Genomic DNA, 15,520 nt, shown 5'->3' on the forward strand with positions numbered 1-15,520 from the left:
TACAGTAATAAGGTGTGAAAAATGGAGGCTATCTAAAGTCAACCTTTTGTCCTGCCTAAGTATTTGGCAATGCAGCCTTATCTCAAAGTGTGGTTTTGTTCTTCATCTCATCTCATTTTCCGTACCGCTTATTCCTCATTAGGGTCGCGGGGGTTGCTGGAGCCTATCTCAGCTGTCTTCGGGCACGAGGCGGGGGACACCCTGAATTGGTTGTCAGCCAATCACAGGGCACACAAAGACGTACAACAGTCACTCTCACACTCACACCTAGGGACAATTTGGAGTGGTCAATCTGCCTGCCATGCATGTTTTTGGAGTGTGGGAGGAAACCGGAGAAAACCCATGCGGGTCCGGGGAGACCATGCAAACTCCACACAGGGAGGCCGGACCGGGACGCGAACCGGCGACCTCTGCACTGTGAAGCCAGTGTGCTAACCACTGTACAACCGGGCCGCCCTGGTTTTGTTCTTGTCAGCGTTAAAACAAAAAGCTTCATAACATGAGGTCCAAAATGAAAGGCTCAGGCCAGTCAGCCATTGATTTTATGGATAGAAATGCACCCCCAAAAGAATGGCTCCCTGAATAGTTGAGTGAGGGGTTCTGCAGTTGAAAGATTTATTTTGTAATTCATTGAATAAATCTGGCGGCCCGGTTGTCGAGTGGTTAGCGAATGAATTGAATTACTCCTGGTAGTGGTGAAAATTCTAAATCGACGAGTTGCTTTTGGCCTGTTACAAAATTCACTGCTGCTTCCACCACAGTCAAGTACACAAACACCAGCGCAGCACATGTAGCTTCAGTTGTTGTCTAACAGTCAAACATGGTGCTTGGTTTAGAGGATTTAGCCAAGTAGATAACAGTGGTGTCAGCTGCAGTTACATCATATGGTATAAATTAAATAAGATATTAAAAAGATTTAAGACTGAAAAAGACACGCAAGACACGCTCCGCCAGTCAGCTCAACTGCCCATGATTTGATTTATTATATGCTGAAAGTCCTAAAGGAGTCCGTTTTCAAACTATTTATAGTATCATGACCCCATTTTGAAAAAAAAAAAACATGACTACATACATTTCAATATGTAGAAGTCAACATCCGCCCATGGGGATAAATCTATTTCAACTGAAAGAGGGAATACAGGTTTGTGCTGTGATCTTCACCTTCTGTATTTTCGGCCCTTACATGTTCATGATTGATGTCAACCTATGACCAAAACAAGACAAGTCACAAAACCAAACTCAGATTCACTAAAGAGACAACGCTTGGTACCTGATAGTTGTAAGGAGTGAACTTTTTTAAACGTCCAAACCATCCGTGTGCTACAAAGATTGTGAACGTGATGAGCAGCATGGACCCTGTGAATAGGGTGGAAGAAGAAAAAAAACCTGGGGACAGAAAGCCTGTGCATCAATGGCTTTAATCGCTCAAAACAATCAAATAAAAACAAAATAGTGAATGTCATACCAGAACGCTTCTTAAAGAAGAAAAACTGCCACAGTATTCCCAGAATGGGCCCAATCATGGCTTGGTTGACAGCTCCTGAATGGATCGTCTTGTCCAGCTTGGTTGGCCGATAAATGTAGTAAATGTTATATCGGTCCACTTGTTGTTTTATTATCATATATACAAGGCCTGCCCGGAGAAAAAAAGTATCCGTTTCTGAAAAGTCTGGAGTGTGTTTGCGGTGTGTGTGTGTGTGTGTGTGTGTGTGTGTGTGTGTGTGTTTCAACGCACCTGCATGTTCCAACGTCATTTTACCATATTATAATTGTGCTTCAAAGGCAAAGAAAAATCAAAGCTTACCAAATGGGACTATGACTGGGCAGATGATGCTATAGGTCATAACCATGGTGAAGATACACATCATCCAGGCATAAGACGCTCCACATGGAAACTCAGTGGCTGGTAACTATAAAAATGATTCTTTTGTCTTAAACCATAATTGTCATCAGCAAAATATGTATTGTTCAGGAAAAATAATTGCAGATGTTGCCTTTTGCAAGCCAATCGGCTCTGCAATGACAGCATACATTACGATTGTCATTTGTATGTGAATGATTTTTATGTGCGGGCCCAGTTTTTATGAACTTGCTAAAACACATTGACAAGGAATTTAACTACTTTTAGTATAGAAGAACATATTTACATCGTAATGCCACTAACCATCCTGATGTTCCTTCGCCTGGCCTCTGAACAAGCCATGCAAATGCGAACGACATACACCACCAAAGCCGGGATCCTCAACAGTTCCATGGCATTACCAGTGAGCGCAGATGCAATGACACATTTCACAAAAAAGGAGCCTGTGTCGGGAAGGAACACACACCTGGAGGAAATTATACAAAATACATATTATGTTGAACAGAGAGAAAAGGAAGAGAGATAGAGCAAGAGCACAAGTGAGCGTAAGAAAAGTGTTCTACCCTCTCTTTTATTTTTGCAGGTTCTGGGGACCACAGGTGAATTTGTGTTTGAGGACGTTCATAAGGCACCAGGAGTTATTTATGAATATGATTACAGGATGCGGAATGGAATTGCTACTTACGCAAATTGCTGAGTCTCATCGGACAAGAACGCAGAACCAAAAAGCCATTGGAAAAAATAGTCCATACTGCAACAAAGGGTTCATTGCACAAGACTAGTACAATAAATTCATGCATACCATTTCCATTCGCTGTTTGCAAAAGAAAAAGAAAGATAAATGCTTACTTGCCAATCCCGAGGGCGGGCAGAACCAGGAACATTAAGGTTTGGAAAATATAGCACTTGTGCATTGTAACTTGATTTTCTGTTGACCTGTGGAAAAATGTGTGATCTTGGACTACATCAAGGGTCGTGCATCCTCAAAACGTGCAAAGTTTAGCAGTGTGGAACCTCACCGGGTCCAGTGGGATTCAAAAATAGATGAATAATATACAATAGTAGGAAGCAAGGTGGAGAACAACCACAGCAGGAACGTGGGTAAAAACTGCGTGATGAGTGGATTCTGGTGGGGGTAAAAGCAGAACAGCTGTTCAACTACAAAGCAAAATGGGAGACATTCATAGCCTTGATGAAACAGCCGAGTATTATGTTTATAGTTTACATACAGTACACTATATAAAAAGGCAGTTTTTCCATCTGTGTCTGACACACCGTGTCCAAAGTGGTATAAATGAGCCAAGTTTTATGGGCTGCCTTGGCTGCACATTACGGCATTTGTGATGGCCACTCCAAAACATTTGGAGCAATATGATGGTCACTGAGAGCAGTAATCCAGACTGCATACTCTATGTTATGTCTAAACTTTTCGAGAATGGTAACTGGCCAACACAATACCAGTTTAATGTAGCTTGGGAACTTGATGGTAGCTTAAAACACAATCGAGTTTGAATGGCAAAGTGGGTTAGGAATGAGAATGAATATCTATGTATCTATCTCTCTATCTATCTATCATCCATCCATCCATCTATGCATCTATATCTACAGTATATGTTCATTATCAGCTGTTTAGTCAATGCTATTAATACAAGGCTGTCTTATTTCAATAACTAGAAATGGATAAAGAATACTTTCCATAATTGATTGCATGACGGTATTGCTTGTATAAAGCTCTTTGTTTCAAAACCAGTTCTCAACCTTTTTACTCACATTTAGGTCCTCCACAGCTTTGGTAAAATTCAAGTCGTCCAAAGTGGCCATAATGATTGATGGAGTGGTAAAAAAGAAGAGGAGGATGACGAGAAAAGAGTTGATGGAAAAAAAACGGAGCCACCAAGAGAATCCAGCCACAGCTAGATGGTCCCTGTGGAACAGAGTGGTACGATGAAGCTAAACCACATGTCATGCTTGTTTTGTTTTTTTTTGCTTCCCTGAAGTCGTCCTACCACTGAACGTTGTGTGGATCAGGGGCATAGCTGACCGTCCATTTGTCTGTCTTCAGCTTGGCGCTCTTGGATGAACACCTGGGCTCTCGCTCAATGTGACAGCCATGACAAATGCAAACATTGAAGTCCCTCAAAATTCTGAAATAAGCCATGTGTCCGCATAATGTGGATCTATCAGTCACAAAGCACCGTTAGAGCAGCTAGTGATACATGTTATGAAACAGGACTTGCCTTTCAGCCACGACCTCATTCTGAAATGTGACAAAGATCATGTTTAAATGTTTCTTCTGTACTTTTGCTTTCTCTTCCATAAACATCTTCAATAAAGATTCTTCCAGGTTGGTGTAATACTCGACCGCCTCTTGCTGGCAGGGACAAGGAGTCAAATAAGTTCATCAAAGGTACTTTTATATCAGTGTCAGTCCATTTATCAGCGTTGCCTGATCAAGTCACAAATGCTGATCTTCAAAGCCATTTTTTGTTTTTAACAAGATGTTCAGGGTATAATTCTCTACATTTTACACACACATTATTTATTTTACCAGTTGTCTGTAAACACAATTCGGTGAGTAATTACAAACTCAATAGTTTTCTTGTAGGTCTGGCCTTTTTCAGCCATTTTTAAGGAAAATACAATCAAAGCTTACTGATGCTTTAACTTTTCAACACATTGTATCAGCCAATGACTGACATCTGCTCGAGCAGAAAAAAGGCTCCGCAGTTCAAATTTGGTTTTGAGTGCAAATGAAGACATTGTACTCGCTTACCTGTTTGTAATGTTTAAAACACAGGATATATTGACAAATGTTTGCGCTCATCATGGTGGTGTTACCCTGAGCCTGTTGATCAAGGTAGAACTTCTTTTGGCACTCTGCCCTCTTCCTGTGTACAAAAAACATCACATGAGTTGAAGTACTACTGAAGCACAATCAGGATGAAGATGGTCAACCAGTCAGAAGAAGTTATGCGTTACCGTTTATGAAAAAATGACAACAGCTTGGAGAAGTTATAACAGATCCGTACATCCTCCACGGTACAGTTTTCATATGCCTCCCTATTAAAGAGTAAAGCAATACAAGGGGAAAACGTTTAAAAACTCACACCATGGCATATTTCCTTAATTACGGTGCCAGTTTGTAATTTTTTCCCTCTAGTATCTCACCCTACGTGAGGCATTTTGAAAGCCACAGTGACTGATATTTGCAGTTCATGATGTCAGGAAGAAATGCAGTCACAGCATGTGAAAACTAAATGATGATAAAATCAACTCATGTTTATTTTTATAGTAGAGGTAGGAATATTTCCAACAATTTAAAAAGCTTCAGATTGGCCTTTATAAAGCCTGAGAAGAAAAAAAAACATGGGGAGATTCATGAAAAACATCTTACTGTAATAAAACCTAAAAGTTGAAATTACCACTAGGGCTTTCATCAAATGCGTATTACCTGTAAAATGAAAAAAAAAAAAAAAAATCCTCAATGGTCCTTACTCAAAGTGATGCTTTATCTCCGCTGCCTCTGCATCTGTGGGGATTCCAATCACCAACAACGTACAATCTGCCTATGAGAACGTGAAGCTTTTAAGTGATTGGTATTGCAACGTTTGGTCCTATCAGGGGTCGCCATGGTGAGTCCCTGGTGGACAATCCAGAAAGAGTGCTGGGTGCTTTTCTAACAACTCCCTTCGACCGAGCCACCCACCGTGTCGTCCTGTCTGTCGTGCATGTGGGACGTGTGCTTTCTCATGCTGTACACAGTTAGGAAGAGGTAGAGGACAGCAAAGAGTTTGTGCGCCCACAAACCTGGCTCACTGAGGGAAAACAGAACAGAGATATAATGACAAAGAAATGTAGCACGTACAAATGAAATGAGGAATAACTTACTTATCCATATTTGCAATTGTGTATTTCCCAAAATGAGTGTTTTCTGCAGAAGTAAAACAAACATATTCAAATCAAGTTGGCATCGGAGATTTTCAAGCATGTTAATAGACCCCAATGAATTTGCGGCATGTAAATGTGGTCTCATTTAAAGTAAAACCCAAATGTTCAGGGGAAAAAAAACGTTTCAAAGGTGCTAGCTCAGTTTGTATTAAATGTCTTCTTTTTTACGTTGGCTTTATTGAGTAGCAGTGAAAACCACAATCAGCTCAGACTGCATTACGCGCTTTGTGCTGGCATTCTGATGTGAACTAAACAATAAATTCAACAACCCAAATGTCTCATTAATAACCACCAATACACAGAAATCACAACGTTATGACCCGTGACGCTGTGTCAACTTCCTTGTTTGTGACCTCATCTGTCAAATGTCTTCCATGGGAGAGCACTTTTACTTCATTTTAGTCTAATTGAGCCGTGAGTTGCTTCTTTTTACACTTAAAAAGTGCAAATTGTTAATAACATAATTACCTGTACAGTTAACTCATTCACTGCCAGACGTGCAAAAATGTGTCCACTCCAGTGCCAGGGATTTTTTCATTGTCACTTGAATTCCAGGACCCACAGAATACAGTATTGAGTTTTCGGATTACATAAACATTCATTGCAGCATTAGAAACCTTAGACTCTCTTCTTTCATCAGAAAAAAAAGATTAATTACTAAATTATATGGATAAAGATGATTCTGATTCTGATATGGAGTTATATGAGCTTGAAATGAGGATGGCTGTCCAAAATACAATGTAATACATATATATTGGTTTATATAGCGCTTTAACAACAGCTGAAGCTGGAAAAAAGCGTTGACATGGAAAAATTGGAAAAATAGAAATTTTGTGGAAAATAAAAAAACATTCTTTCTGCGCTTTATCGGCAACCAAGCATGAAAAAACAAAACCCGAACAAATTCAGCAACGGCGCTCGACATCATATTTTTAATTCCCCAATAAATTTGTGAATGGCAGTGAATAACTTAAAATCGTTTTCGCATTGTGACAATTTTTATCCTGGAATACAAACCCATTGTTTTAATTTATGTTTGAGGTTTACCGGCGTACAATACGTTGTTTCAGATGTGGTTCCTTTCCAAAGATTAAATAAACTTAAAGTTGGGTGGAGCTGGAACATATTAATCCACTTTAATTTATAATGTCAAACCCTCATAAAACAGACTGGACTCAATTTTCACGACCAGTGTGATTCTGGTAGAGCAAGTGGCTTATCTCCGTGCGGAGGCAAGTTAGACCTGATGTTAGTCATTTTGAAGGTGAGCGGAGGCTGATGGATCTGCAGTCAAGTGGCTGATTTTCATTGCCTGATCAAATTCAAAATTGTTGTTTGATCAGCTGTTAGTTTCTAGCTGTTGTCTGAGCAAGCATACAGTAAGTTTCGATCGACTGGCAACGAGTTGTAATTGCGCTGGGAACCTCTCCACAGCACCGCAATGTGCCAGAATGTCCAAGTTGGCGCAAACCAATCCACCAAATAGCCAATGTGCACAGTGAAACTTCCACTGATATGAAAGTCAGGTTACGATGGCATTGGTGCCAGGTTTGAAGCTCTCATTGAAACTAAAGTTCAATTTAGTTTTTTTGACGACGATACTAGTGCAGCGTGTTCTACCGGAAACAAATTCCTTGTGTGTTCTACATACTTGGCAATAAAGATGATTCTGATTCTGATTTATTTGATTTTTAGTTCCACCATGTCCAGCATAAACAAGTAAAGTATTCAAATAACAAAATGATTTGACAAACAACTTACCAAAACGTTTGCCAGCATAATTCATGGGAAAGATGACACCCATAGACAACATGGTCACAATTATTAACAGGCCAATGATGTGACGCTGGAAGGACAAATAATTAATCACGTCCTCTTCACACTTCCTCCTTATCTCGTTTTCACTGCAATGAGATCACAGTAATATAATCAGCACCCCACTGTAGGGAACAGGTTTAAATTATTTGAGTCACCATTGTTTTTTTTTTTTTTTCAAATCTTGAATATTGCTCACCTGATCTGGGCCATGTCATTAACCCAGGACATTAATCGCTTTGAGAGGAGAGAACAGAGGTCAAACATTTTCTTTTGAGTGGTAACTTGCATTAATATATTCTCATTTGTCTCGTTTCAACCAACTTACTGCCTCTTTAAAACCCATGTGCGGTTGAGGACTAGGTGAACTGGAAGATGAGGATGTGTCACTTTCATCATCATCAAACGTGTCATCCACATTAGACAGCGGACTGTATGCACAAGCACATTGTATTGGCATCATGTCACAAGTTTGTTGGTGTGTTTACATTGATCATTCCTAAATGTTGTACCTGAGGGGAGGGGGTATCAGTACTTTTTTATATTACTGGTAGTATATTTCTAGCTACAGAGTGACAGATAGAGTGAGGATGTTTGCCACCGTCAGAAAATAGGGGGAAGTGTTACTGTATCACAAGATGCCTCCTTTAAATCTTCCTAATGTATTCAGTAGCTTTTAAAATTGATCAAGCACCCATCATCACTCCTTTATCCGCAAATGAATTTACTGCAAGCAAATAATATACTGTACGTCTTCTTTTCCTTTCGGCTATTCCCTTCAAGGGGTCGCCACAGCGAATCAGTGTCCGCCATCTTCAGAGGTTTGATCCGCATGTTTGTTTTGGAAAAGCTTTTACGTCGGATGCCCTTCCTGACAAAACCCTCTGTATTTATCCGGGCTTCGGACCGGCACAATACTTATGTACAAACAACTCACTCACTCCCAAACACAAAATGGTCATCGGCGCAGCATCATTCAAAAAATGCAAAAACTATACTCACCATTTGATGACAAATAATATACTGTACGTGATAATAGCAAAATTATGTATGTGAGCTGGTTAAAAAAGTGGATAGTGCCATGTTGTAAATTTTGACTCATAGGGTGTCCCCTGCCTCGTGCCCGAAGACAGCTGAGATAGGCTCCAGCATCCCCCGCGACCCACTTTTCATAATTCTGCAACTTTCTGTTGTTTTATTGGCAATAAAACCAAAATGCTAATACTTACTAATGTTACTGAAAACATCTAAGCCTTAGATTCTAAGGGTTTCCTAAAGTGGCAGTTACACCATAATGACAGGATGGAGGCAATTTCTGGGACATGCAAAATTGGCATTATGGAAATACGAAAGGTAAACAAAACAAGTTTTTTTTTTAATGAAATAACTTGTTTTGAACATGTGAGACATCAGGTTTTCTTTACCCACGTTTTACACACAGTATAGAAATAAGTGGAATAAAATGACATGATGCAAACACGTTTCAAGAGATGTAATGATATGAGCAAATCGTATTTGCATGTTCTATTAGTGATGCCTGGCTTTATATAAAAGGAGCATGCGCGCTGCTGCAAGTCAGTCTGATGAGAGCCTACGAGAGCCACACATGTCAATTGCCTTCTCCCTCCAACCAACATAGCCGTCCTAATAGAGAACCTCAACTCTATCCAGAAGTTGTATGGTTTACCGAACCCGCTTACACATAGCAACACATGGTGTCAGAAGTGGTCTGGATGACAAGAGGACGATAAAAGGACTTGGACTACGCTATGTATGTATGTGCAAATCTTCTTTTCCTTTCGGCTTTTCCCTTCAAGGGGTCGCCACAGCAAATCAGTGTCCTCCATCTTTAGAGGTTTGATCCGCATGTTTGTTTTGCTTTTACGTCGGATGCCCTTCCTGACACAACCCTCTGTATTTATGCTTTTGCGATTTTGAATATTTTTTCTCTGAGATTTGGTCCAAAAGTTTATTGAACGTTCTATTTCGTGCGCAACAAAAACGGTAAAGCAAACAAACATAAGCGCAGAAATGACATTGTTCCACTTACGCATTTTCTTGAGGGACATTTCCCCATCCTCCGGTCATGACACGAATGCAGAACACACACAACACAAGCTGCAAGTAAAAGATAATTAAATGGTAATTGGAAGACATGCACTTTTAAAATTTTCTTCCCGGAGTTAAGTTTGATTAGTAAAAAAAAATATTGAACAGTAAAAAAAAAAAAAAAAATGGAATTCTTCAAACAAGAAAAATAGAAGGCGAAGAAGAAAAATAGACGAGTTCGGCTTCAAAGAACGAGAGAGTTGCATTGTTTGCGAACACTCACCGCGAAGCAGAAAAAGTGCCCGTAGAGTACAATGAACACTCCACCAAAATGGAATTTGTCCAGTAACGCACTGCGAAATCGCGCCCCATAGCAATGTTCCACAGATTCGTTCGTTGCACCGAGCGTCATGTGGCTCATCACCAACACCAACAACGACAATAAATTCACGCGAGACATCTTGATTAAATGTACATAATTATATTTGTTGGTGCAAAGCGGTTTCTTTCGGTACTAAATAAACATACAACCACTCGGGGCAACTCAAAGTTATTTTCGTCTAAATCACACCTAGCGGCAATGGCAACGTCACTCGTATTTCCCTTGAACCAAAGATTCTAAACGAACCCAGAGCATTGCGCCACATGGTCACGTGACCATAGCGTCTCTATTCAAAAAAAGTTTGGCCTGCAAAATTGCTCATAAATTCTATTCCTAGTTGAGAAAGGTTATATAAATTGTCTTGAGATGCATAGATTTTTACATGCCATATATCTTTTTCAGTGACGTGTGGTGAGGTTCATGGCTGGTGAGGCACTGACGTCATCACAGTCAGATTTACAAACATGAACTCCACAGAGTAGCTTATTCACCATTTGATTGGCAACAGTTAACGTGTTTTGTTTAAAATGTCATGCCAGCATTCTTTATATAAACTGTAGCTTAGAAAAAAATATTAAAAAATGTTATTATCGTGTTACCTTTACTTATAAATGAAGTCCATGTGCCGCTCCTTCTGAAGAAAGGCATCTATACCTTCTTTGTAGAAGCCTCCCTTATCTTTCTTCACTTTTAAAAGTCTCTCTATTTCTTTCAATTTAGATATGTAATCCCCCATTCTGAAAATAAGGCCAAGCAACATGAAAAAATTACTGGATGGTTGCACTTAACTTGCTAACTGTTTCCTGTAGCGTGGCTCTCACGAATTCTATTCTGCAGCCAAGGAGGCGCACGAAGAATCTCTGTAATCACCAGAGCCCCCCTGTCATGAGGCAGGAGAACTGTGTGCCTCACCTATGCACACAGTTTTGATAAAAATAAAATAAACACTGTAGTACAGTGTTTATAATGTAAAGTGACTCTACATTATATACACCAGCTAAACTGTAGAAATTTAGTTCATATACTAAAAGTGTTTGAACACTTTAATAGCGATATGCAGAGGGACAGCAATTCGGTCTCACCGCAGAGCAAGCCAGCACAGTTAGCATAGTCATTGCGCAATCCATAGTGAGGCTCAGCCGGCTGCTGCCTCACTGCTCGTCTTAGTATTTGAACGGAAAATGTGAAAATTCTGTGATTTTGAAAAAATAATCCAAAAATGGTCAAGTTAAATGAAAAAGAACTTTAAAGTACAAATCACGAAATAAATATCACTGTTTAATGTATTTTTTCATTTGATATTTCCATGATGACAGGTGAGGCATGGCCTCACCTGCCACCCCTGACTGCATGTCACTGATATTTTTGTACTGTTGTACTTATAATAATAATAATAATACATTTAATTTACAAGCGCCTTTCTGAACACTCAAGGACACTTTACAACAAAGACAACACACAAAACAGTAAAATCATGCATAAAGCAATAAATAATAAAACAGCATAATAAATTAGACCATGTAAGCAAGTTTAAAGAGGTGGGTTTTCAGGTGAGATTTGAAAGTAGGAAGGGAGTCAATGTTGCGGATGTTGGGTGGAAGTGAGTTCCAGAGTTTAAGAGCGGAGCGGCTGAAAGCTCTGCACCCCATCGTTGTGAGACGGGCAGAGGGCGTGTAGAGGTGGAGGGAGGAAGAGGATCTGAGGGCCCGAGTAGGAACGGAGATTTGAATTAGGTCAGACAGATAGGGGGGGGCAAGGTTATGGATGGCTTTAAATGTAAACAGAAGTATCTTGAATTCAATACGGAGTTTAACAGGGAGCCAGTGGAGCTGTTGGAGGACAGGAGTGATGTGGTGAAATGAGGGTTTTTTTTGTGATGATCCGGGCTGAGGAATTTTGGACTAGTTGTACTCTTTGCATTTGAATCAGCTTGATACAGACTTGATCTTAGTATACTTCCTGGTGCTTTGTACTATCTTTGTGACTGCTTTATTTCCTGTACAGTATATGATTGTAGTCCATGTTAAGCTATTTGTTATTCGAGTATAACGTGCAAAATGTCTACAGAAAAACACCTCAATGTTTGGGTGCGCATTATAAACGAGGTTTATAAAATTAAATTAAAAAAATCTCATATACCGGTATATTTAATGCTGATGCTAATGCTGATTTAATGCAGGATATTCTTCATAGTCGCGCTTTCTTCCGCCTTCAGCTGTTTTTAAGTTTCAGTTTTGATTCTCTGATTGCGCGCATTCCTTTTTTTATTGTTGATTTCCTTTGCTCGCCTCTCCCACACTGAAACGTGAGTTAAGCATTGCTCTTTTGCACAATTACCAATATCCAGAGTTTCTATTCAGTGTCCTTCATATTGTATATATCGTCTGGTGCTTGTGATTTGCATGTTTGGGGACTGGGCAAATGGGGAAGCATGGAGAGTCAAGGAGAGAAGGGAGGACCCGACAACTAGGAGTCCGCGAGATAGCCTGAGTGGAGTAAGCATGAGCGTGAGTTGTGCCACCCAAGTTGAGCCGAGAAAAAGTCAAACAAAATTTTATACCGATTTTTAATTGAAAATTAGGGGTGCGCGTTATACACGCGTGCGCATTATACTCGAATAAATACGATAAATCAATATGTATTGTATTTTCCTGTCAGTATTATGCAGATGAATATTCTTGTGTTTTAAAACGGCCTTCATAATTAAAATTAATGGCAGCATATCTAAATCTACTCAGCAAGTTTGCCCACCACTTGTGGGTGAAATTCTCATATCACTGTGTTTTTTCCCCAATATTATATTATATGCTTACCTTTGTAGATTCATGTTAAGGTTTCGACAGTCAAGCAGCTTAATGCATGTTTTGATTCCCTGCATGGGTTGTCGGGTAGATAGAGCACAAGACCTTGCTGATGTATCATGGATTGACACAAGAGTTAGTGGCGGAAGCAGACAGGATATAAGAATCTGCGATAGCTTGAGGGGGAACCGATGCTGAAAACAATTCCCTGGATTTCCCATTTGATGTTGAGAGATTGACGAGCTGCAACTCAAAGTTGTCTACCAGATTTCTACCAGGAGATTGATTGAAGCAAAAACAAAGCATTCCTTTCTCCATATTTGCAGGTTAGATATCATTCAAAAAGTTAGATATCTTCCAAAATTTAATAAGATAAAAAGCTGTAAAAATGTCAGTGTGTCTTATTTCATTGGTTCTAATTGTAGTCTAGTTGTCACAAAGATAGTTGTGACTGGTTTATTATTTCTTCAGATACTGTCGTTAAAAGGAGCACATGGACTAAAGAAGAAAACATTCAAATTCGGCGTGGAATTATTTTTTAATCAGTGTCTTGGTCCAACAGCATTAAACACTTGTTTAACAGATTGTGACATTTTGAAACCATTATATCCAACTAGTATCACGGCACTGTTTATATTCCTGGTTAGTATTGCCAATACCCAACCAATACTGGTCCTACCTGCTGGAAAAAGCGGAAAGTCATGATATCAATTTTCTTTTTAAAAAATGTGTGAGTGTGTGTTTTCCAGTTTTAAGGATTATAGTCAATCATTGTCAATCCCCACAAAGCATGACTCCAAAACACATTCTCCAATATGTCTTATGCCTGGTCCTTCAGGCAATGCTCAGTCTGTATGCAGCTGAAAAATGAAATTGTTTTCAGAGCGTCACACTTTCGCAAACACAGAATTCATCATTGTGTGAAGGTCCTGCCACACAATTTATTTGCACCATTAAATCCCACCTGACACCGGACATGTATTAAAGAATGAAGGCTTGCAGGAATGATAGCTTGGAGAGGCAGTGTTGAAAAGAAAGTCTGTGTCCCTCCCACAGCCAACACTGGGTAATCTCTTGTGGTCCATAGATTCACTTCCTCTTGAAGACTTTTTTTTTCTGCATCGCTCACATACATTTTTCATCTTCACAGCTCCACTAGCAGCTCGCGATAGAAGTGCAATTTTCCCTTTCCTTGTGATTGTCCGTCACTTGACAGTGCAGGTATCTTGCACACGTGGGCAGATTTTGTGGCTGCAGTGCAAGCTACAAAAGTACTGACACATTAAGATTTTACCACCTAGACATGTTTAAAAAAATGCACACTGACTCAATTTTTAAAAATAATCGTTCATGCCGGCATACTGCTTCGAATATTTTAATCTCATTATTTGTCGCCTGCAGGCAAAGACAGTTCATACATTCACTTATTAAATCAGATAGGAAAAAATACCTATAAAAGAATCAGATTAATTTTGAATGAAATTCCACATCGTCCTTCTGTCAGATAATAATATATATATAAATACATATAATTGAGCTTTTTTTTTGCTTCCCCAAAGAGAAACCCTAATGCACAGGTGTCAAAGTCAAGGCCCGCGGGCCAAATCCGGCCCGCCACATCATTTTTTTCGGCCCGCGAAAGCAAATCAAACTTGTTAAATTCTGTGATGATTGCTAAAATCTGAGCCAAAATTTCATATTTTTGGATGTCAACCACAATAAAAGTCATTATTCTTGACAGATTTGAAAACGAGTTATTCATTAATTTGCTGTGTGCTCTATATGTAATATTTGAAGGGATTTAAACATTCTAATGGGTTCCCCAAATTCATAACGGCCCTCGAGAGGAAACCATAACTACAATGTGGCCCGCGGCAAAAAATGACTTTGACACCCCTGCCCTAATGCAACCCTCGGGCTGCCACTCTGATAAGATGAGGTAAACTTGATCTTATAATTGACTTCAACAGTTCACTGCTGCAGCCCTGCAGGGCACTTTACCACCTTAACAAAGCAGCAGCCTAGAATGAACTACTCATGTCCAAGCTGCAGCCCGTGGAATGCTTTTGGTGTTCGTGTGTTATTTATTATAATTATGGTTATGATGACAATATTGTATTGCGCTAAAACTTCTTCTTTTCCTTTCGGCTTTTCCCTTCAGGGGTCGCCACAGCGAATCAATGTCCTCCATCTATCCCGGTTTTGTGCATCCTCTTCTCTCACACCAGCTACCTTCATGTCCTCTTTGACCACATCCATAAACCTCCTCTTCGGTCTTCCTCTCGGTCTCCTGCCTGGCAGTTCAAGGCTCAGCATCCTTCTCCCGATATAGTCACTCTCTCTCCTATGGACATGTCCAAACCATCTCAGTCTGGCCTCTCTGACTTTCTCTCCAAAGCCTCTAATATGAGTTGTCCCTCTAATGTACTCATTTCTGATCCTATCCAATCTGGTCACTCCCACAGAAAACCTCAACATCTTCAGCTCTGCTACCTCCAGCTCTGCTTCCTGTCTTTTCTTCAGTGGCATTGTCTCCAGTCCAAACATCATGGCTGGTCTCACCACCGTTTTATACACTTTTCCTTTCATCCTAGCTGAAACCCTTCTATCACACATCACACATCACACCTGACATTTTTCTCCAGCCGCTCCAGCCTGCCTGGA

The 15,520-nt window shown here is 39.9% G+C and overlaps 1 protein-coding gene and 1 long non-coding RNA gene across 2 annotated transcripts in view; one reads left to right on the forward strand and one right to left on the reverse strand.

Annotated features, from left to right (window-relative positions):
• Positions 1-161: 161 nt before the first annotated feature.
• On the reverse strand, positions 162-10,392 carry LOC148889420 (mechanosensitive cation channel TMEM63B-like). The gene is made up of 21 exons (XM_089011754.1): positions 9,957-10,392; positions 9,675-9,742; positions 7,953-8,055; positions 7,824-7,861; positions 7,571-7,713; positions 5,750-5,792; positions 5,568-5,676; positions 5,357-5,427; positions 4,841-4,921; positions 4,635-4,749; positions 4,099-4,232; positions 3,868-4,005; positions 3,632-3,785; positions 2,881-2,987; positions 2,711-2,797; positions 2,547-2,612; positions 2,165-2,327; positions 1,805-1,910; positions 1,466-1,633; positions 1,271-1,386; positions 162-1,204 (listed from the first exon to the last, which is right to left on the reverse strand). The coding sequence occupies exons 1-21, from the start codon at positions 10,131-10,133 to the stop codon at positions 1,115-1,117; spliced, it is 2,277 nt and encodes a 758-aa protein (XP_088867880.1). The 5' UTR covers positions 10,134-10,392; the 3' UTR covers positions 162-1,114.
• The window catches only part of LOC148889421 (uncharacterized), a 27,212-nt gene continuing 20,251 nt past the window's right edge, over positions 8,560-15,520 (forward strand). The window contains exon 1 of the long non-coding RNA XR_016116868.1: positions 8,560-9,399. This is a non-coding gene — a long non-coding RNA (uncharacterized LOC148889421). The remainder of the gene's footprint in view (positions 9,400-15,520) is intronic.

Source organism: Hippocampus bargibanti, linkage group LG13 (genome assembly GCF_051943395.1).
Source record: "Hippocampus bargibanti isolate YZ-2025 linkage group LG13, ASM5194339v1, whole genome shotgun sequence".
Classification (NCBI taxonomy): domain Eukaryota; kingdom Metazoa; phylum Chordata; class Actinopteri; order Syngnathiformes; family Syngnathidae; genus Hippocampus; species Hippocampus bargibanti.

Bases quoted from the DNA above. Each gene is read 5' to 3' on its own strand.
- LOC148889420 (XM_089011754.1), bottom strand. From the start codon at position 10,133: ATGTCTCGCGTGAATTTATTGTCGTTGTTGGTGTTGGTGATGAGCCAC. The intron at 2,328-2,546 runs GTAAGTAGCAAT...AATTTCCTCCAG, and splicing joins GATGAGACTCAGCAATTTGC to GTGTGTGTTCCTTCCCGACA. The intron at 1,634-1,804 runs GTAAGCTTTGAT...TTCTCCGGGCAG, and splicing joins CCCAGTCATAGTCCCATTTG to GCCTTGTATATATGATAATA.